The 23,830-nt window shown below is 41.1% G+C and overlaps 1 protein-coding gene across 1 annotated transcript; it reads left to right on the top strand.

Annotated features, from left to right (window-relative positions):
- Window positions 1–1,769: 1,769 nt before the first annotated feature.
- On the top strand, window positions 1,770–17,133 carry LOC106436878 (GDSL esterase/lipase At5g45960-like). Its single transcript, XM_048747885.1, has 5 exons — window positions 1,770–2,139; window positions 2,218–2,348; window positions 3,852–4,085; window positions 16,220–16,490; window positions 16,764–17,133. The coding sequence occupies exons 1-5, from the start codon at window positions 1,770–1,772 to the stop codon at window positions 16,958–16,960; spliced, it is 1,203 nt and encodes a 400-aa protein (XP_048603842.1). The 3' UTR covers window positions 16,961–17,133.
- Window positions 17,134–23,830: the final 6,697 nt, after the last annotated feature.

Here is a 23,830-nt window from a genome sequence, read left to right as displayed (position 1 = left end):
GTTTAAGTGATTATTATTTCATTTTCTAATTTGTAAATAAATATATAATAAATGTATAAAAGTCTAAAAAAAAATTTCTTGTTGTTTTGATATCCACACACACACACATATATATATATATATATATATATATATATATATATATATATTTATAAATGTCTTTTTATATTGAACACAAATTATATGGACATGGATGATAGAAATATGGACATTAAAGATGTGGACATGGACATAAATGTGTGAACAAAAAGACAGATATGTTCATATGATGGTTTATGTGCTTTTGCGGAAAGTTTAGGTGGATGAATGTTTGATCTGTGAGCAATATGCATGGACATGTCATAGACAGAGGCTCATGTGGATGGGTGTGAATGAGGCTCAAGAACACTATAAATGAAGCATGGTAACTAGTAAGCACATAAATGTGAGGGATGATTATAAAAATAAAGACAAATTTTTATTTTTCAAACAACAAATAGGTTCCTGGTTCAATGTACACACAAAGCAATGGACTTTAATCACCCAAACATCATGCCAAAGAACAAAACCAGAAACATATTCTTCTCTTACCTTCTCAATCTTCTCAAAAGAATCAGCTTTTCTTGGAAGCCATCCGTGTTTATAGCATCAACGCAGACTTCAGACAACAACGGTGGACAGAGAAGTAAGGAGCCTCCCAAGCAAGACTATATCCGGTGAGCCGGAACAAGGACAGTGTACATCCGACCCTACAACCCACACGAGGAGGAGCACATCGGAGACTTTTCCGATCTCGTCACGGAGCACCAAAGATCTAGGGACAGAGCTCGAGCAAGTACCGGAGACCCAAGACCTGAACTTAGACACCGTTCTTGAGCAAGAGGAGAGCAGAGGAACCGGAGACCACCACGCACCGGAGGAGAAACCAATGACACGGAACGACGAACTCCCAGATCTACTACAATTGCGTAGGAGAGACCAATCGAAGAGGACATCAATTGAAAGAAGAGAAAGCGACATAATCTCTCACGGAGGCGGTGAGATAAACCGGCAGTGGGAGAGGAAGATCAATCGTCGAAAACGAACAGGGCGTTGAGGGTCCTCGTCGGCTCTTCTCTAAGCCACGACAGATGCTTTTGATACCATTACTTGTCATTGCCAAGAACTAGAAGTAGAGGGAGAAGAATATGCTTCTATGGCTCCATCATCCGGAAAAGCTCTAGTGACGCAGCTGATTGTCTTGTGATGAGAACAGAGCTTGTTTCTCGCCGTATGATATAACGAATCTACAAAACTCTAATATTGAGTTGATTTGAGAGGAACCCACACAATTGTCGAAATTAGGGTTCATAAAATTGGGAAAGTGATTTTGAAAAATTGTCTCAAAACAGGAGAGATAATAAGATAAACGAGATTTGTATTTTTTTTATTTGTTTGGGCTGACGAAAGCTCAGTTTTTTATTTTATTGGACTGTATATTTGAGCGGATTGTTTTAGTTAGAAAAGAGTCTGAAGTGAATCAAAACTTAGTTAGGGGTATAAATGACAAAAGACATAGAGAATGTGTGTGACCAGCAACAAGTGTCCCAAGATGTAAATCGAAAGTAGAAATGTGTCCCAAAGTGTAAATTTTTCTTAATTATAACGGCCAAAATGTAAATAAAAAGATGAAACTTCAAATTTGGAATTTTGAATAGTGAAGTTTTGAAGTTTTTTTTTGGAGAGAAAAAAACTTTTTAGAGTTTTTTTTGAGACGTTCATATAAATACGATCGGGTATTTTATTATATTATGTGCTTACACTTGAAGGTATCAACCAAACTTCTCATTTGTCTCCATTCCAGACGTTCACAAATGAGAAGTCATCACACGCATTCTTCTTTTTCCTTATCTTTCATCTTCTTGTTCCTATTCTTCAATATCTTCTCACTCTCCACACCAAAACTCGAACCCTTAAAACCTAGTCCACTCGGATCATACCATCAACGTAAACAACCAGTCTCAGCTATTCTGGTTTTTGGAGATTCAACCGTGGATCCTGGCAATAACAACTACATCCCAACAGCATTCAAATGCAACTTTCCACCTTATGGGCTCGATTTCAAAAACAGCATTCCCACCGGTAGATTTTGTAATGGTCGACTGGTGACAGATTTCATCGGTTAGTATTCATATACTATTTATTTGTTTTACTGAAATATCGTGATTGTACAGTGAATCTCTAATATCATATGTACAGGTTCATACATCGGGGTGAAGGAATTTGTGCCAGCATATTTGGACCCAAATCTTGGAATAAATGACTTAATGAGTGGAGTTAGCTTTGCTTCAGCTGGTTCTGGATTTGATCCCCTCACTCCAACCATTGGTGTTAGTATCCAGTCTCTTCTCTTTCTATTTATTTTATTTTAGAACACAATTAAAAAAGAGACTTCCAAACGGAGATATATTACGTTTCAAACCTTGATCTAAGATAAGTTACGTTTTCGAAGGACTATAAATTTAGGATAATCAATGATGTATAATTATTCAACTTTCTTTATTGTATATGAAATATTACATTCTTCAACATTCGAGGATTTTATTTCTATATATTTTTTTTGTAACATGCTTTCTTAAATTAAATTTCTATATATCATATGAACAAAACCAATCATTGAATTGTTGGCCCAATTTCATTTAGTTATAAGATTAAAAAAAAAATTTAAACCTCATAATTTTTTTATGTAAGAAAAGCTAATGTTTATTCACGGGCCGGTAGGTTCGAGAATGCGACAAAGAAAACTGAAACTAATAAACTAACAAACACCATCTTAAATTCATCATTATTGAGAGACAAAAAGATAGCGACTTTTGGCATTTTTAGCTAAGTGCGTGGTGTATATTTTAGAACAAATCGGATGAATAACCATAGGATACCCTATTATCCAAAATTATCGCGAGTAGGCTTGTTGAAGCCAAATAAAACGAGTTTTAATTTTGGCCCTCGGCTCTCGTGATTTATTGATCACCTTTAAGTCTTTTCATCTCCACATAGGAGTTCTATCTATGGCCAGCTCCAGTTGTTATTTGAGAACTAACCATTAAGAAATCAGTTATACATCTAGCCGTTTTAGCCTTTTATGTTTAACTTAGAATCTTTTTTCTTTAAAATAATATAGGAATTTGAAAATTTATTAGTATTATTTAAAATACGATAAAATATACCAATTTAAAATTTTCATTGCAAGTAAAATTGCTAATTAATAATTATAGTTATTTGGACCCTATTCTGCCATTATTTATTCCAACTCAAGAATTATATGCCAAATTTTAGCAAAAAAAAAAAACTCAAGAATTATATAAGTGTACTGTTAGCTAAAAAAAATTATATAGTTTGTAATTATAAGATTTATATGAAAATTAAAATAGTAAGATTTTAAAAATTCAAAATATAGTAAGAACTTCAGTTATTAATTCCGTGTTTATTACTTAATTTTTATTGTTATGATACATATATATTGCCTCTTTCACTGAGATATATTATTCCATTAAGAAAATGTTTAATTTCAATCTATCAGTAGTTAAAAGCAATATTGATGATTTGATATATCCAATATTTAGACTATTAGTAATACTTTCATATAACTAGATGATTGATGTAATAATGTTCAAACGAACAACATGAGCATTTGCATTTAGATGCATTGTCTAAACACAAAATTTGCATTAAGATGCATTGTCTGAACACAAAAAACGAATAGAACCATATTAAAATAAGGTTCTAAAAGGTGAAAGTGATATTTATATTTCAGATACTTTTCTTTTGCTTATCAATCTATTTTTAAATCACTAATATATTGTCTATTGTTGCTTTCATTGGTGGGGCGGTAGAACGTGATAGACATACCAACTCAACTGGAGCATTTCAGAGAATACAAGAGAAAATTGGAGAGTAAAATCGGAAAACAAAATATGGAAAAACAAATAAAAGAAGCTATATTTTGTGTTAGTGCAGGAACCAACGATTTCGTCATAAACTATTTTACAATTCCAATTCGAAGGAAAAGTTTCACTATTGAAGCTTATCAGCATTTCGTTACTTACAATCTCAAGCAATTTATCCAGGTAATTATATTTTTATTTTTTGTAAATGTTTTCATTTGTGGATGTTAATATCGAAATTTGTTTAGTTGTAATAATAATTTGTAGATTTTGGCTATACAAAAAAAATATAACTTAATTTTGAGTGGTATATCGGTATATGTTTGATTTATAATTAAATAAAAGACATCTTGTGGTATTATAAAATGTCAGTACTTAAACAAGAAATATCTCACCATTGTTTTCATAAAATGTCAAAATATTACAAATTCTAGGTTTATGAGAGGTTTAGTAAAAGTTTAGTTAGGATTCTAAAAATCAAAATCCCTTCCCAAATAGTTATGCAATTGTAGGGGATGGATTTAACCATCCCACAAGGTCCGAGGGATAGAAAGGTCTGGCCCGGATTAGGTAGAGCGACGGCTCGATCGGTCGATTCAAGAGTCAGGTCTCTCGGCTTGACTCTTGAGTACTTTTAGTCGATCATCATCGACTGAAGTACATCCAGCTCAGCGGCTGCTCGGACGCCTACGGGCTGCTCGGACGCCTACGGGCTTCTCGGCCCAGCTGAGGAGGCCCACCAAGATGGCGTAAATTAGGTCAAGGACGAGGCATCAGGACGTCTATATAAGGGAAATGGGATACAACGAGAGAAGGATCCGAAATCACTGACCAACACTTGGCGGCTAGATTAGGGTTTTCACCTTTGCTTCATCTCGCCGTTAGTTGTACTTTTCCGGTAGCTCATCGAGCCACCGGCTTCCTTTCTGTCGTACTCTCTTCTTCTCCCTTGTAACCGACTTAACGTTTTTCTTCGACCATTAATAAGACGTCTTTGTTTAAACCCACATCTTATTTATTACCGTTTTCCGATCAAACAGTTGGCGCCCACCGTGGGGCAACTAGCAAAGTAACGTCAGAACTATGGTCGTTAGCAACGACAGTTCTTCGTCAGGCGAGGAGCGCGAAGCTCTCGAGGTGACGCCGGCTCCAGAGGTGACACCTACGCCTACACCAGTAACTCCACTTCCCCATCCTGCGTCTATGGAAACTATCCTGGCACGCCTCGCCCTACAAGAAGCGGCGCAGAAGGCGGCAGTTGACCAAATCACGGCGATAGCAAAGATCCTTGCTCCTCTCGCTGCAAACGCCGAAGCTTCAACGGCGTAGTATCGTCGACACCTGTTCGCCACAGAACGAACCACTGACTTAGCACCTACGCGGGATAACGATAAACAAAGCGCCGGTAACGACACCAACGCGCACACCGCAAGCGAACTAGCCGCGTAAAAACAGTCGGTCCTCGATATCAATTCGAAGATCCACCAGGTGACGACGTCCGCGCCCCAAATCGAGCATGTACTCGCGGAATCTCTTCGTACACCCTTCACGCAAAAGGTTACCGGCGTGCGGCTACAGAAGATGGAAAAACTCCGTCTTCCAACCTTCAAAGGTCTCTCTGACCCTTCTACTCACGTCACGTCTTTCAACATAGCGATGCGACGCGCAAATCTGACCGACGAAGACAAAGACGCTGGCTTTTGCCAACTCTTCGTCGAAACCCTAGAAGGACCGGCCCTTACTTGGTTCACCGGCCTCAGAGAGAACTCCGTCGACTGTTTCCACGACCTCTCGACGGCTTTCCTTAAGAACTATATTATGTTCACCAACCATGAAGCGACCGTGTCAGATTTGTGGAACCTCACTCACGCCAGCGACCAAAGTCTCCGCGACTTCATGGAGAAATTCAAAGTTATTGTCTCGAAGATTGATATTCCCGACCATATCGCCGTCGAATCTTTGATGAACACCTTGCACGTCGACTCCACATTCCGCCAGGATCTTTACCGATATCCGACAAAATCTGTCTCCGACGCCATCGCTCGCTCGCACAACTTTATCCGCATGGAAGAAGACACCAGAGCAAAGTTCGCAAAAGAAGCAGCAGCGAGACAGCGATCCTCCCGAACAAACGACACCCGCCCTGAGACCCGCCAGCACTCCTCCGGTGGAAATTCCACTCAAAAGCGAGGCTACGTCAGCTCGGTCGATGATGAGGAATCTCCAAAATCAGCAGCTATCACGCGAGAGAAAGGCTGGAACCACTGGGATCGAGACTCCGCTCCGAAGCAATCAACCTCATCCGAACCAGCGAGTTCAAACTCCGAGGAGCCAAAAAATGGTGCCTCTACCACAAAAGGGATTCCCATGATACGAAGGAATGCAAGGTCCTCATCGGGCAGTTTTTCGACGGGATCACTAATGGGACAATCCAAATGCCCACTTCTCCTACGACACCGAAAAACACTAAAAGTTGGAGTAAGAACAAGGAGAAGAAGGCACAGAAGTCTCAAAAGAACACGGCCCCAAGCGAGGAAAGAGCAAGCCCCGAGCGCACTCCCGTCAACAACGTCGGCCCCGCCAACGATTCATCAGAAGACGAACACCCGCGTCGCCGGCGACGAGTGGAAGTCATACTCTCTCGCCCTTGCGACTCCTCTGATGACGACGTCCCGACAGTGCAACCAGATCTGCGCGATAAATTGGACAGCAAGGATAAGCAGTCTCTCGCTCCCTCGAAAGCAGATAAAGACCTACGCATTCTATTGAAGCGAAAAAGCGCCACGAACGAAAACACAGGAACCACCGACCTCCGTGCGACCATCTCAATTCAAACTGGCGACCTTCGCGACCAGCTCAATTCAAAAGGCCGACGACCTGTGAATCCAACTCAACCGTTCGAAAGGGTCCGATCTGCGACGACGTCTCGAGTAAAAAAAAAAACAGCCCGCAGAAATTCCTACATTCGAGAACACAACTGACGATTTGAGGAAGCAACTCGAATCAATGCGAGCTACCCGAGCCCCGCACATTAGTGTCATAATGGGCGGATCACCACCTTGCGGTGACTCGGTTCGAGCCGTCAAAGATTACAAACGTCAGGCAACCACCTCTCAGAAGTGGCCTTCTCCAGTCGAAAATGATCACCAGATCACTTTTTCGGCACTACACACCAAGGGCGTCCACATGCCACATAACGATCCTCTCCTCGTCGACCTTGACATCGGCGAATGTCTGGTCGCAAAAGTCCTTATTGATACCGGCAGCTCAGTCGATCTCATCTTTCGCGACACACTCGAAAAAATGGGAGTTGATTTAAGGGATATGAAGCCTTCCTCTCGCACGCTCACCGGCTTCAACGGAGCCTCGGAGCAAATGATCGGGACAATTCGCCTTCCAGTTTACGCAGGTGGTATAACCCGCACCGTCAAGTTCTCCGTCATCCGCGCCAAAGCACCCTATAATGCCATACTTGGAACACCATGGCTGCATTCCATGAAAGCCGTCCCTTCGACTTATCATCAATGCATCAAATTTCCCGGAAAAGACGGCAAAACTCAGACGATTCGGGGAGATCAACAAGCCGCGAGAGAAATACTGATCGCAACTGTAAAGATGCAGCAACAAGCTTCCCTTGTCAACTCCGTCAGTAAACCACTCAACAAGATATACCCTCAGAAGGAGGAAGTTCGCGAAGTCGCAATTGATGAATCCGACCCGACGAAAATCATCCGAGTTGGCGTCTACCTGTCCGACGACGTATGTTCAAGGATCATCTCTTTCATCAAAGACAACGCCTCGACGTTCGCCTGGAAGACTTCCGACATGAAGGGGATCGACCCCACAGTTACCTCTCATGAACTGCACGTCGATCCGACGTTCAAAACCATCCGACAGAAGCGACGAAAACTCGGTCCAGAACGTTCTAAAGCCGTAAACGAAGGAGTCGACAGGCTCCTCGACGCGGGTTTCATAACCGAAGTACGATACCCCGAATGGTTGGCTAACCCGGTTGTCGTCAAAAAGAAAAACGGCAAATGGCGCATATGCGTCGACTTCACGGACCTCAACAAGGCGTGCCCAAAGGACAGTTACCCACTCCCTCATATCGATCGTCTCGAAGAATCAACTGCTGGTAACGAACTCCTAACCTTCATGGACGCTTTCTCGGGATACAACCAGATCTTGATGCATCCCGACGATCGCGAGAAGATGGCATTCATCACCGACAGAGGGACCTACTGCTACAAGGTGATGCCCTTCGGGCTAAAGAACGCCGGCGCGACTTATCAGCGACTCGTCAACCGAATGTTCGCTAATCAGCTAGGCAACACCATGGAAGTGTACATCGACGACATGTTAGTCAAATCGCTCAAGGCCGACGATCACCTAAACAACTTACGCGACTGCTTCAAGATCTTGAATGACTACGGGATGAAGCTCAACCCGGCCAAGTGTACCTTCGGTGTCACTTCGGGAGAATTCCTCGGCTATATTGTCATTCAACGAGGAATCGAGGCTAACCCCAAGCAGATCTCGGCGATCCTCGATCTTCCAAGCCCAAAGAAGAGCCGCGAAGTACAACGACTAACCGGACGCATAGCAGCTCTCAACAGGTTCATCTCGCGATCAACCAATAAGTGTCTTCCCTTCTACGAGCTACTAAGGGGCAACAAGAGGTTCGTCTGGGACGAAAAGTGCGAAGAGGCGTTTAATCAACTCAAGCACTACCTCACAACCCCCCAGTACTATCAAAGCCAGAAGCCGGCGACACATTGTCTCTCTACATAGCCGTCACATTCTCCGCTGTCAGCAGCGTGCTCATTCGAGAAGATCGGGGAGAACAGAAACCAATCTTTTACACAAGTAAAAGAATGACCGAGCCGGAGACGATATACCCAACACTCGAAAAGATGGCCTTAGCTGTCGTCACCTCGGCCAGGAAACTGTGACCCTACTTTCAGTCGCACACGATTGAAGTAATCTCCAACCAACCACTCCGAACGGTTATGCAGAATACTAACCAGTCAGGACGGTTGACTAAATGGGCGATGGAGCTGAGCGAACATGACATCGTGTACAAGAATCACACAGCAGCAAAGTCACAGGTCCTTGCAGACTTCTTAATCGAGTTAACACCAGAGCTTGAGCAAGACCTCATCCTACCTAGTTTAAACTGGATCCTCCACGTCGACGGTTCATCCACGAGTAAAGGATCGGGGGCAGGAGTGCAACTGCAATCACCAACAGGAGAACTCATCCGGCAGTCATTCAGTTTTGGTTTTGCGGTGTCAAACAACGAAGCTGAATACGAGTCCCTCAACGCAGGACTCTGTCTCGCCAAGGCAGTGAAGGCCAAAAGAATCAGCGCTTACTGCGACTCTCAACTTGTCGTAAGCCAGTACCTCAGCGATTACGACGTCCGCAATGAAAGGATGGACGCCTACCTCAAACTCGTCCAAGACCTCACGCGAGACTTCGAGTTCTTCGAACTCACGAAGGTTCCTCGCGGAGAAAATGTATGTGCCGATGCCCTCGCTGCTCTAGGAAGCAAGCTACACGATCAAGTCAAGAGGACAATCCCAATCCATAAAATCGAGAAACCGAGCATCGATACGAAGGCGGAACCGACTGCGATCGCAGCAGCGATTAGCGAAGCGATGGACATCGACGAAGCAGAACCTCCTTTGCAGGATGATCAGCCAACAGATTGGCGCAAGGAACTCATCGATTACCTCGCTGAAGGTTTATTGCCCACCGAGAAATGGGACGCACGGCGACTGAAGCGACGTAGCGCACACTACGTTGTCATGGACGGGGAACTACACCGATTGACCGCGACGAAGGTGCTACTCAAATGTATCTCCGGCGAAGAAACGAGACTAGTCATGGCCGAAACACATGAAGGAGCAGCAGGTAATCACTCGGGCGGACGAGCCCTCGCACTAAAAGTAAAGAATCTCGGATTCTACTGGCCAACAATGAACGCCGACTGTGAGACATACGTGCGCATGTGCGACAAATGCCAGCGTCATGCTTCCACCTTACACAGCCCAACAGAGTTCCTTCATACCCTAACTGCTCCATACCCATTCATGCGATGAGGAATGGACATCATCGGTCCGATGCCGGCATCCCACCAAAAGAAGTTCATCCTGGTCCTCACAGATTACTTCACCAAATGGGTTGAAGCCGAAGCCTACGCCAGCATCACCGACAAGGAGGTGCAAAACTTCGTCTGGAGAAACATAATCTGCCGACATGGGCTCCCATACGAGATCATTACAGACAACGGTTCACAACTCATCTCGCATCACTTCAAGGGATTCTGCGACAGATGGCGAATTCGACTCAACATGTCGACCCCGAGAAACCCGCAAAGTAACGGCCAAGCCGAGTCGATGAACAAGACCATCATCGACGGTCTGAAGAAACGACTCGACTTAAAGAAAGGTTGCTGGGCAGATGAACTAGACGGTGTCCTATGGTCCCACAGAACAACTCCCCGCGGAGCGACGAAGGCTACCCCTTTCTCGATGGCCTACGGCGTCGAGGCAATGGCCCCCGCAGAAGTGAGTGTGACGAGCTTGCGCCGATCGCGAATGCCACAAAACGTCGAACTCAACCGCGACATGCTGCTCGACGCACTCGATGACATCAAGGAAAAACGCGACCAAGCACTACTCCGTATCCAGAATTACCGGCATCAGATCGAGAGCTACTACAACAAAAAGGTCAAATCGCGTCCCCTCGAAAAGGGCAATCTTGTCTTAAGAAAGGTCTTCGAAAACACTAAGGAATGGAAAGCCGGCAAGCTTGGAGCCAACTGGGAAGGACCATACAAGATAGTCGAAGTCATCAAACCAGGAGTATACCGCCTCGAGACTTCAACAGGCGAAGCAATACCGAGAGCTTGGAACTCCAAACATCTCCGCCTCTTCCATCCTTAGTCAAGACGAACGCCTTACCGAGTAAATGCGCTACTAAGGCCACTTTTACTCGCCTCTCGCTCAAAAAAAAAAAAAAAAAAAAGAAGCGAAAGAACGAACAACGGTCACGTTCTCTCGCTCAAAAAAAAAAAGCCGAGTAAATGCGCCTCAAAAGCCACTTTTACTCGCAATCTAAGAACTACGAATGGCTTGATTCCCACAAAGGGATACGTAGGCAGCCCAAAAGGAAGAGGGGTCCGGCCGAAAAAAAAAAAAATATACAAACCTCCTTCTCGAGGAATCGATCTCCGAAGCAGACGATCACTTAAGCGATGCCGACATGAGCATGCCCTGGCTTCTCGAACAAGCGTATCGGTACTCGCATCCCACGTTGGATATGTCCTGATCGGACACGTATTCACGGGAGTCGACCGTGTTGCGATTTAAACCAACACGACCGAGACAATGACTCCAACTCACCCTGTAATTTACTAAGTAAAGTTTGGCCCACCAAACGCTTGAAAATTACGCTAGGGTCAATTTGGAACCGTCAACGTCGAGGACTTATAATTAAACTCAAATGACGAACGATCGCGAGTCAAAGAAATCGACCGAGACAAAGTCATGACGAGCTTAACACTACAACGATTCGATATCTCGATTATAATTAAACTCAAATGACGAACGATCGCGAGTCAAAGAAATCGACCGAGACAAAGTCATAACGAGCTCAACACTACAACGATTCGATATCTCGAATAATGTTTATACTAAACAAACAGTCACTTCAAATCTTGAGAAATCATGCATTTGATAGACAAGTACAATAAAAGATAAACAGTTAATACGATCCGAAGCCCTGACGCTTGACTCACGAGCAGCCGGAGAAGCATGCACTTCACCTGATCTCGGGACGATCTCTGGATCGGCCAAATGACCTTCAAGAAGAAGCGTCGGGTCTTCGCGCCGCTCTTCAGTCGGATGAGTAAGCGGAACGTGAAGACTCGCTGCAATCTCCGGATCGATCAAGCCGGCGTTGGACCCATACGGATCGAGACTCGCCAAGATTCGAGCATCCACAAACTGAGAGTCCAATACGAGAGGAGAAAGCGTGAGATCTTCCTCGGGTATCTCGCCCACCCTAAGCTTCTCGGCTTCCTCCTCGTACTTCTTCTCTTGCTCGGCGAATATCTCGATAGTGGCTTGCGAGATGTCGCTCCCAGCCCTCTTCAAAGCCTCAAGGCATTTCCTGGTTCCGAAGGCTTAGCTATGAAGCAACTGGGCCTCCTCATAGGGACCTCGTCGCTCTTCTCGGGAGCGAATCCTAGCGAAGCGACGATTAGCTTTCGCGGCCATCTTGGCCTCAACTCTTCCTCTTTCCCTCGTCACTTCCAGGATCCTGGAGTCTCTAAGGCACCTCATCTCTCTTTCATGAGACACAGCAAGCGAAACCTTCTCGCTCTCAAGTTTGGCGTTCTTCCGCTCGAGCTCACGAACGACTCCTCGGGATACCTCCAACTCCGCTTTGAGCTCGTCTCTTCGAGCAATGATGCGAGCAACCATCCCGTTAAGCCTCTCGACGTCAGCCCTCGACGCATTCAGCTGGCGAGCAGAAGCTTCCTCTTTCTCCGCGTACTCCTTCTTAGCCAGCTCGAGTTCGCCTAAAGCTCCCTTCAGGGCAGTGTCGTACTTATCGATCACGACGTTCGTCGCACTATCCCCCTAAACAAACGAGGAGATGAAAATTGTAAGGAAAAGTCAAAGAACGAAAAAAAAAAAAGAAGGGACCGAGCCATCTACCAGCAGCTTGGCCCTCGCGGCTTCCTCGTATTCACCCCCAAAGATGAGGTCCTTCACAGCGGGCATAGGTTTCACCCTCCCCCTTAATTGGCGAAGGAACTCTCCACACTTCTCGGGAATGTACACTAGAGGGGCCGGTCCCTCGTAGTGAAACGAAACCTTGTCTGGAAAGTTGACTCTGGGCACCCTCCTCAAGATAGCGGAGCCGCGAGAAGAAGTGCCGACCTGAGCGACCCCTTCCCCAATGGGAACCGGAGTTCCCTCGCGAAAAGACGCCAGAATAGGAGATCGCGCCTCATCGCCAACCTCGTCGTTACGTCTCCTGATCAAAAGCGGCGACTCTCCGCTGTCTTCTTCAGAACCGTCCGGACGGGCGGCGTTAAGAGGAATTTCAGATTCCTCCCTTTCACCAACTTCCACCGCATCATCCCGTTCTCCCGAGATTTCAGCCTCAGAAGCCTCCTCTTCGGGTTGAAGTTCTTCTTCTTGAACATCACCCTCCTTATTCTCAGTCGGTTCTTCAGGACTCTCCGACTGCTCGTCAGCAGGCTTCTCTGTCCTCTTCTTCTTCTTCTTCTTCTTCTTCTGGGGTTCGCCAGAAGGAGGAACGTCGCTCGCCTCCTCGGCGCTCCTCTCGACGCCCGAGCCGCCCCTCTTCCTTTTTTTACCCTTCCCCGCGTTTCTAGCGCCAGAAGGGGGAACCTCACCAATGAGAGGAACCGTCGTCGAAGGTCCTTCCTCGCTGGCCAGTCCCAGCTGGGCGGCTAATATTGCGCTCAAATCGGTAAGAGTTCTCATCCTCTTTGCTTCAGAGACTCGCTTCTGGATGTCCTTTGGGAAGATGTCTAGTCGCTTGGTGCGAATAGGAAGAACGGCCGGAAGGTCAGATCTCCACTCTCCTGAAAACACAAGGCGGAAAAGTCAGGGCGCCACAAATAAACTTTGCGATAAAAAAATAACCAGAAACGGCGAGGGAACGCACTTCGAGCGATCCGGTCCTTAAGCTCGCGAATCTTCTCGACGGTAATCTCGGACCAACGGTAGATCCGAAGCAAAGCGACGGCTCGAACGCTCTTCAGGAAATCCTCAGGATAGACTGGAGACGTGGGATGGCCAACTGCGAGCACAACAAAAAGAAAGTTCCGTTAAGATCAACAAAATCAGACGTAGCTCGCGACTAGATATTCTACCACAAGAACGGTTCCACAGGACCTGATAGTCCTCTCGAGGAGGCTCCTCGAAAGCCGAGTCGTCGGTCTTGATGAAGAAGTAGGAACGCTGCCAATTCTGCGTTTTGTTTGGATGACCGGCGCACACATTGCAGTTTGGTCGCATCTTCACCGAGTAGGTTCCGTCTTTCATATCGGTTATCGAGGTCATCTCCTCGAACGACCTGACGCTCATCGGCATGTCAATCTCCTCCGCTAGAACTGATAGAGTGACGGCTAGTCGCAGCGAGCCGTTCAGTAACTGACTAATCGCGATATCTCGCCGCCTAGCGTACGCGGTGATCAGTCGCGGGATGGGGAACCAACAACGAGTGTCATCCTGGAAATAAGACTCGTATACTGTTTGGTACCCGATCGGAGGAGACCATGGCCTTTGCTCCTTCGCAGGAATGAGGAAGGTCACGCCTGTAGCGTTCTTGGCCCGAAGAACCCTCTTCACGCTCCTCGGGGTCGACTTAGTCTCCTCCACACCGTCCCAATCTTGACCAGCCACGAAAGCAGGGCGCGACAAATCAGGATGTAGTCGCGGAAGCTCCTCGATAATCCCTTCGGGATAGAAGGTCGTCGGAAACAACTCGGCTTCGGAGTCGTCGTCTTCTGAAGAATCGTCTTCCACTGCGCGAACCCTCAAGGTAATCGAGTCAACGGGCACCGCCCCACTCTGTCCGTCTCTCGCACACTCCGTCGCATCCCCCACGACGACGTTCTCGCTCCCTTCCCTCGCAAGCCGTGTAGCATCTGCGACCAAAAGCCTCTGGGAGCGAGACAAATCAACTGTGTCCATCATCGCCTCGTGATGAGTCGACTCGAGATCCCCGATACAACCTCCGTCTGGACCCCTTACCGGAGCTGATGCCGCCACAACTGAGTTTCCCTTTTGCTGCCTCGATGACCCCTGAGCCGACGACATGGTAGATCAAGGCGGCGAAGAACGTGTCGAATGAAGGCTATAACACTTAGAGAGATAAAAGAAGAAGAGAGAGAAAGTACCTTTGATCGCGGAGGAAACTTGAAGAAATGAGAGGGGACCTGCGTATTTATAAGGAAAAGAGAGGGGGGAACTCGAGGCATCATCATTAGGTCTATTCGGGCCTAGATGGGCCTCGAAACTCTCCCCAAAAATCCAGCGGACCCTCGCGACGTTTCAACTTCTCGGTGCATTTAAAAGAGAAAAAGGGGGGGGGGAATTCGAGGTGTCGTCATTAAGCCTAAACGGGCTTAAATGGGCCTCGAAACTCTCCCAGATATTCAGCGGACCCTCGCGACGGTTCGGCTTCTCATCTAAATCGGACGTCGGTCATCTTAAAATCAGAATAAACCAACGGTTAATCTAGATATGTCAATCGGGATCTGATTATCCGCGACTAATCGGCCTCAAGCGGAAATATTCCAGAACCCTCCATGCGACACAACGATCAAAAGGAGCGATAAAGCCTCTACCGAGAGAACGACACTGTGCGACTCATCAACCAACCGCTCTAACTTTCCGACAGGTCTTCTATTCCCTCAAACCTTCAAACCTTAGAATCCATCACGAGCCAGAAAGCACTTCGCTCACTAATGGACTGGGGGGGGACTTACTGTAGGGAATGGATTTGACCATCCCACAAGGCCCGAGGAATAGAAAGGCCTGGCCCGGATTAGGTAGAGCGACGGCTCGATCGGTCGGCTCAAGAGTCTGGTCTCTCGGCTTGACTCTTGAGTACTTTTAGTCGATCATCATCGACTGAAGTACATCCAGCTCAGCGGCTGTTCGGACGCCTACGGGCTTCTCGGCCCAGCAGAGGAGGCCCACCAAGATGGCGTAAATTAGGTCAATGACGAGGCATCAGGACGTCTATATAAGGGAAAGGGGAGACAACGAGAGAAGAATCCGAAATCACTGACCAACACTTGGCGGCTAGATTAGGGTTTTCACCTTTGCATCATCTCGCCGTTAGTTGTACTTTTCCGGTAGCTCATCGAGCCACCGGCTTCCTTTCTGTCGTACTCTCTTCTTCTCCCTTGTAACCGACTGAACGTTTTTCTTCGACCATTAATAAGACGTCTTTGTTTAAACCAACATCTTATTTATTACCGTTTTCCGATCAAACAGCAATCTTTCCTGAATCTAAAATTACTAACACTTTTGGAATATTTCACACCATAAAAATTGTTATTTCTTGGTATATATGCTTTCCGCTTTGGCTCGAATTACTAAATTTCATAGTTACTAAAATGGGTCTGGTATCAGTGTTCAGCTCGATTCTAGTGGGTCAATTTGTTTTTGTTTGGACTTTGGACATCGACTGGTTTAGTTTGATTCTACAAAATTCCTTCTGATATATACCTTTTATATTGATGGTTATATAATGGTTAGGATTTATGGCATGAAGGAGCAAGGATAATAACGGTGGCAGGTTTGCCACCAATTGGGTGTTTACCAATTGTTATAACCGTTTTCTCCGGCGAACCTTTGACCAACCGTCGTTGCATTGACCGTTTCTCCACCGTGGCCATAAACTACAATTTCTACTTGCAAAAAGAATTGGACCTCATGCAAAATAGTTTGGCCCATCTTGGGTCCAAGATCTTTTACCTCGACGTCTACAACCCAGTCTATGAAATCATTCTTGATCATCGAAGATTCGGTAAGCAAGCACATCAACCCATAATCTGGATACAGTTTTTGGGATAAACAAGAAAATAAATCCAAGATAGAAAATATACTGCATTTTAAGAAATTTGAAAATAGTATTTTTCTATCAAAATTTCAGGCGTAAGAGTTTATGTTTTGGGTTTTCATTTTGATGCAAGTTTGTTTTAGGGTTTAGGAATTTTAAGAATTAACGTTAATTTCTGTTAATATTGAGTTCTTCTTTTAACATATATATACAATATTTATATATATTTGTATGTTATAGGGTTTGAAGAAGTGAGCAGGGGATGTTGTGGAATTGGATACTTAGAGGCATCGGTCTTGTGCAATCCAAAGTCATATGTGTGTCCTAATACATCTGCTTATGTCTTTTTTGATTCCATCCATCCAAGTGAGAAGACTTACTTTATTCTCTTTAAGGCACTCCGACCAATTATTGATTCCTTTCTCAGTTCTTTCTGAAAATTATAATTAGTTAATAGTTAATACATCTGATTATCACTATTAGCTAACTGATCAGTTGAGCTTAAATATTTTGATAAGTATTCCTCTATCATGTTTGGTGATGAAATGTAGTGTTGGTTTATGTAATAATAATACAAATTAAAATCAAATGAAATTTATGAATTACTAGATTTGCTGTTTCTTTTGTTCCGTTAGTCATAAAAACTAATTAAAAGAACCAAATCAAATTTATAACGAAAACAAACCTACATTACATCAACAAACAAATTGTTAAATAAAATATAGTTGAATTATTAAAATAGATATCTCTTGATAAATTTGTTTTGTTGTTATACAGTCCGAGTATGCAAATTCAATGGCACACACTAGGATTTATAATTAAATAAAATTAAAGTGAGATATTTTATCAGTTATGATATTCGCCACATAGTTATTATCTAGCCTAAAACATAGATATAACATCTTTTTGTCTAATTAAATTACAACCAAATTCTTTATACACTATGGTAATAATATGAACTTGTATTATATTCTAAACAAACTTCTAGCATCTTGCAAATTATTCAAAGAAGTTTAATCATTATGCAGGAAACTTTGAAAGTTTGTTATAGCTTCCTTAATCATGATATAACATCTTCTAATCTAATCCAATCACAACACATTTTTTTATTCACTATGATAATAATATGAACTTGTAACATATTCTAAACATCATTTGATTGGCAAAGTGGGTTGGTTCTGATTGGTGTTATTTCCCTTTGGAGCTCCCCATATTTCGGCATGTTTACCAGATATCATGAGCTTCTTGATTAGAACCGAAGGGTCTACGTTTCCATATAGTTTCCATATATTGTCACTTTCCCTTTCTATGTGTCCATCGTTGTCTTGAAAACGCCTGTTTAAGAACCGAAAACAACTTAGCCTTAGTCAATCTATATAACAAACTCTTTTGGAAAATCTGTTCAAAAATGTAGAAGGTGTGATCTTTTTGTTTTGTTTTCTAACTTCTCTTACCTTCAATATTCCTCAAGATTTTCTTTACTTTCTTCTTACAAACCATCACAGCACATGTTCACTTTAAGAACACAAATCTACACAAAACACCACTAACATATTAACAAAATATTTATCGTAACACCCAAAATGAAAAGAAAGTAAGAATATTGAAACTTGGATCTTGATAAACTCTTCTCTGCTCATTCCTTATGCAGGAAACTTTGAAAGTTTGTTATAGCTTCCTTAATCATGATATTATCTCTAATTTTCATAAGTTTCTGGTACTATTATACTACTTTTTCTTTAATGTTGTTTACAAAGAAATATCGATAACGACTGACAAATTAAGGTAAGCTACACTAATTAGTAATTATCAGACTTACCAAACTCAGTTGAAAATTTTATAAAAACATTTAACATAAGGAAAACCTATGGTGTTTGTTATTGGTGGCAGTGAGCATGATTATAAGCCATCTTTCACATTATTATAAGGAAAACCTATGGTGTTTGTTATACAACTCACCATTTTTTAAAGACACGTTGACACAAAAACTCAACAATAATAAGCCAAAACCAATAATATTCTACTGTTTAACTCACTCCACCTCTTATGTTAGAGATTTGTATAACTACGATGTAAACATACTTTAATATTCTGTTTTCTTGTGTTTATTATCTGTATTGACTCTTTGTTTGTACGATGTACTTAAATATCTTCTTATCTATTTTACAAATCTTATATAGAGATTTGACATAAAAGAAAAAAACTGAATTGATTATTTGTGTGGATTTATGTTTGTGGAGAACAACTTGCCAATGACCTGAATTTAGAATAGGTTCAGTCCTCTTTGCATCACATGTACAACAGTAAGTCATCTTTAGTTTTCCATCCATCTTTTTATTAACAGAACATTTATTAATGTGCAATAAACAAACATACATGTTTATTAATGTTCAATAAACAAACATCATGTTTATTATTTATATTGTTAGCTACTCAAGAATAGTATACAAGGAAGTGGTCTTTCCGTGTCTGATCAGCTAGCCTCGGCTGAGGCTTGTGTACTTCCGCCACCGATGTTGATTTTCTCGACTCTAGTTTTATAACTATGAGGGTGAGAGGGGGCGAGAGCGTAATAAGGAGGGTGGAGGAATAGAGATGCATTAGATGAAAGATGATAAATAAGAAGTTAACTTGGATGAAGTACTAATTAAGGAGTTTCAAAATTTAAGTTGTATGCTAGACCTGTCGAGAAGGATAGTCATAAAGACTAAAAAGACTGAAGTTGCTAAAGTTTATGCATCTTGTGAGGTGTATGACGGATATATAGGAGTGAGACTCTTTGTCAATATATTGCTTTGTTCTTATCAAATCTGATGTATAGATATTTAGAAATATTTCACATGATTAGATCCTTGTATTAGTGTTTTCATTTGCTGAACAAGACAATTCTGGTCGTGGCTTCAAAATATTTTGGTTTTTAGCGACATGGTTGTTTGCAGTACTTACTTGCTTATGGTAGGTAACATGTTTTCTTATTTATGTTCTAATTTTTTTTATTCTTCAGTTTGATACAATTCTAAAAGAGGAAGGACATTACAACATTTTTTTTTTTGAGGTTTGACGGTGGTTTAGTAAAAATCAGCCAAAGCTAATGGCCAACTTAAATCTATGGTATACATATTTGGATTATCTCGGCTACTTAGTCACAAGCTTTACTTATATTGAAAAATTCATGACATCGAATGTTTCTATAATAGCTCTATGAACGGTCAAAAATGATTAGATGGTATACATATTTGGATTATCTCGGCTACTTAGTCACAAGCTTTACTTATATTGAAAAATTCATGACATCGAATGTTTCTATAATAGCTCTATGAACGGTCAAAAATGATTAGATTTTCTGTTTGGTTTAATAATATTGAAATCATTTATTCTTTTTCACATGTATTTTCCATTCTTTTTCATTGTGAAACACTTCATGATAGAATTTAAAATATACTTGGTAATCTACAATTAGTAACCTATAATGAACTCTTATCTACCACATATCAAAAATATATACAAAAATACAGTATGTTTATACAAACATTTATACTTCTTATTTAATACTTAGTATTTTTGGCCAAATCACATTCTGTTTGTAGTATATATAAAGTTTGTTTGCTGTAAGAGAATATATTAATTTATTTCACTTCAAAATGGAATAGCTCTATTACAGAGTATGGTTTTATTGTTATTTGACCATATTTCTAATTTTAAAATACAATATTAAATATGCTTACTCCAAATATAACCAAATTCTGTTGATTATTCTATTTGTGTATTTCAAAATAAAATTTAGAATGAAACTAGAATGGATAGAGATGCTCTAGAAATATTAATAAAATTGGAGATGGTAGAAAACAAAGTTTTCTTTTTCCTCAATCTTTTTTAAAGCCCTTTCTCAAAAAAAAAAAACATCATTGAATGTCAGAAAAAAACTCATTCAAATCATTATTACTATAGTATTCCAAAAATTATTTCATATAATATTTTTAAATAAGATATTTATTTAGGGTTTAAAAATCTCAAGTGGCCTATATTTAAGAAATCATTCAAAAATATAAATTGTATAGTTTTATATTTAATACAATTTATAAACTTCCAACAACATAAGTTTAGATATAATGTTATTTTGTATTATTTCATCTCCCAGCGTACCTGATGCCGAGAGATATTTGGATATATTCCAAATAACTTAATTATCTATTTATTAGTTATTTTTATATTTATATTAATTAGTTGGAATTATCTTAAGGATTTTAATATTATTAATGTCATTTGGTTTTCATATAAATAGGCTTTTATGCCTAGAGATGTAGACTTTGATAACTAATAAATAAGAGCTTCCTCTTATTTCCTTGTACGATTTGATTTAATTCATCTAACAAGAAATTGATCTCGAAGAAGCTATCGAAAGAAACTCTTTGATTGATCCAAGAACAGGTCTCTAGAATCCTAAAGTTTCTTGATCGACCATTCATCATATTTGTCTGCTGCATCAGTATCACATGTATATACCTAGTGTATATAAAAATCCCTAATGAGTCAGGTGAACCGGAAACAGTAGTCCAAGAACAAGCTATTAAGATAAATGATTTTAACAACAATAGATCTAAAGGAGGAGAGACATCTTAGAAAGAAGACTGTTGAAGCGCTAGGCTTCAATCTTTGATGAACACGAGCTGGATACGGGATCTGAAAACTCTGCAACTTCACTATGAGCTAACATATTCGTAATCAACCTGTCGATCCATCCATGGTGTCGATTCAATGTTTGAGCTGTTGTGTCGCTTCAAAGGTTGAGCTGCTCTAAGACGTTACCAGCGACCACAAACATTGGGATCCCGAAGATCCGACTCTCACCCTTGTCTCCGTAATCTCCCCTAAAGCAACACTGTCACGGAATTACCTAAAGCACCACACAAATCTAAAGATTCATCATGTCAAGAGCAGGTCCGGTTCCAACATGATTGAAATCTCAAAGAACTGCAATCCAATCGAAGAAGCCGCCGTCACCGAAACTCTCACAACCATCGGTAGAAATTCTAGCAGTAATTACTAGTTTTCGATTTCCAAGCCGCTTCGCTATCGTCCATAGCTGAGAGCATCAACCGACAATACCAACAAACCACCAAAGCCAGAGCTATGCTCGAGGCCCACCATACCAGGGACCAGGCCAGATATCGGCGAAGGAAAGATGCGCTGCCAAGTACAAACTGAAGCGTATCTACACCGGCGATGATGATCAAAGACGATAAAGAAAGGAGATCGAGGGGCCATTTTAAGGGCCGGTGACTGGAGACAATTCCCAAACACAAAAAATGAAGGGAGAAAGATGCGCTGCCAAGTACAAACTGAAGTGTATCTACACCGGCGATGATGATCAAAGACGATAAAGAAAGGAGATCGAGGGGCCATTTTAAGGGCCGGTGACTGGAGACAATTCCCAAACACAAAAAAAAAAATGAAGGGAAAACTGTTTTTAGGCCAAAAAATGGTAACTATATCCTATTAGACTAATTTCTATTGTTTACCATTTTTTTTGTCTCCAATGCCCTTTAGTATTTTTAAAAATAAATTAAATAAATAGTTTTACAAACAAACAAAATTGGAAAAATAGTAACTACTAATGAAACACCTATATGAACTTAGTGTTATTTTTTCCAGTTCTAAAAATGAATAAATCATAATTTCAGATTCTGTTATACATAAAATAGAATTGGCATTCTACGAAGTAGAAAATGAAATCCACTTTTTTTGTTTAATCTATTATGTTTAGAATATGTGATCTACGTAAATAATAGTACTCTAAAAATATTTAGAATATACATTCTTCGTTTAATCTATCGCTCTAAAATCTGTAGAAATCAAAATCTACAGATTATTATAAATCTAAAACCAGTGGAAATCAAAATCTACACATTACTATAAATCTAAAAACATGTATAAAACGAGTTCTACATATTTACTGTAAATTTAATACCTGTAGAAAAATGAAATCTACACATTACTATAAATCTAAAAACATGTAGAAAACGAGTTCTACATATTTACTGTAAATTTAATACTTGTACAAAAATGAAATCTATACATTACTATAAATCTAAAAACCCGTAGAAAACGAGTTCTACAAATTTACTGTATTCTACGGATAAGAATAGTCAGTTCCAAAAAATATGGGAAGAAAATATTTGGAAATATTTAGTTTCCATATATGAAAAAAATTAATTTTTCAGAAAAAAAAAAATTGTGGGACATAAATATCGGTTTAGTTTTTTTTATTTGATAATTTTTAATATTTTTTTTATTTTAATTACTTTAATTATTTATTATATTTTAATATTTAACAACTGTTTTGTTAATTGTAATTTCGAATTTATAATTGAAATTAAGAGAATTATTACCATTTTAAAAATTAATTAGCCTAATGGAACATAAAATATATTAGATTAATCTAATGCGATATAGTTACCATTTTTTTAGCCTAAAAAAAAAACAAATTTTCAAGAAATGAAAGAGATCTAAAAAAGGGGAAAACGGGGGAAGGCCATTCGAAGGCTTTGATGTGTTTATAATTTATTTGGTTCTTATTAAACTGATTTTACAGATCAATGCTTCAAAAATATTTTATTTACATATAATATTTTGGACTATAATGTTGAAAATAATAATAAATCAGAGTTTTTATATTTTTGTGCACCAATAAACTATATTTTTAACCAGCGTAGCTGGCCCAGATGGTCTTGAGGGGAAATAAAAAACCCCAATACGGAACACGCGGGTTCGATGCGCTGGCCAGGCAATTGGGGTATCTAATTCCCCATAGTACCAAATGGTCCGCCTCGCGCCGAGGGGTTGGCCCCTGGGGGTGGAAGTCCCTCCAGGTTAAACAAAAAAAAAAAAAAAAAAAAAAACTATATTTTTTAACAAATACAAAATATCATGCTCTGCGAGTGATTGCAGGAGTTGATAGTCAAAAAGTTTATTCATAGACTTCTTAGAGTACCTATTTTTAACACAAGTTTCCAAAGTTAAAAATAATTAAAAATGCAAAAAGTCAGAAAAGATTAGAAACTTATGTGTTTCAAAAACCTTAGAGCATGTCCGACGGGGGTTCTACCCATTGGAATCCTAAAAATTATGTATAGATTATATGTGTGTAAGTATATATGGGATCCTTTATTTTGGGAAGGACCCCTTCCAAAAATCCTAAAACTAGGAGTTTTAGGATTTTTGGAAGGGGTCCTTCCCAAAATAAAGGATCCCATATATACTTACACACATATAATCTATACATAATTTTTAGGACTCTAATGGGTAGA

This window comes from Brassica napus, chromosome C2 (assembly GCF_020379485.1).
Source record: "Brassica napus cultivar Da-Ae chromosome C2, Da-Ae, whole genome shotgun sequence".
In the NCBI taxonomy this organism is placed as follows: domain Eukaryota; kingdom Viridiplantae; phylum Streptophyta; class Magnoliopsida; order Brassicales; family Brassicaceae; genus Brassica; species Brassica napus.
Note: the sequence above shows the minus strand (reverse complement) of the source record. Positions and strands in the feature narration are given on the sequence as shown.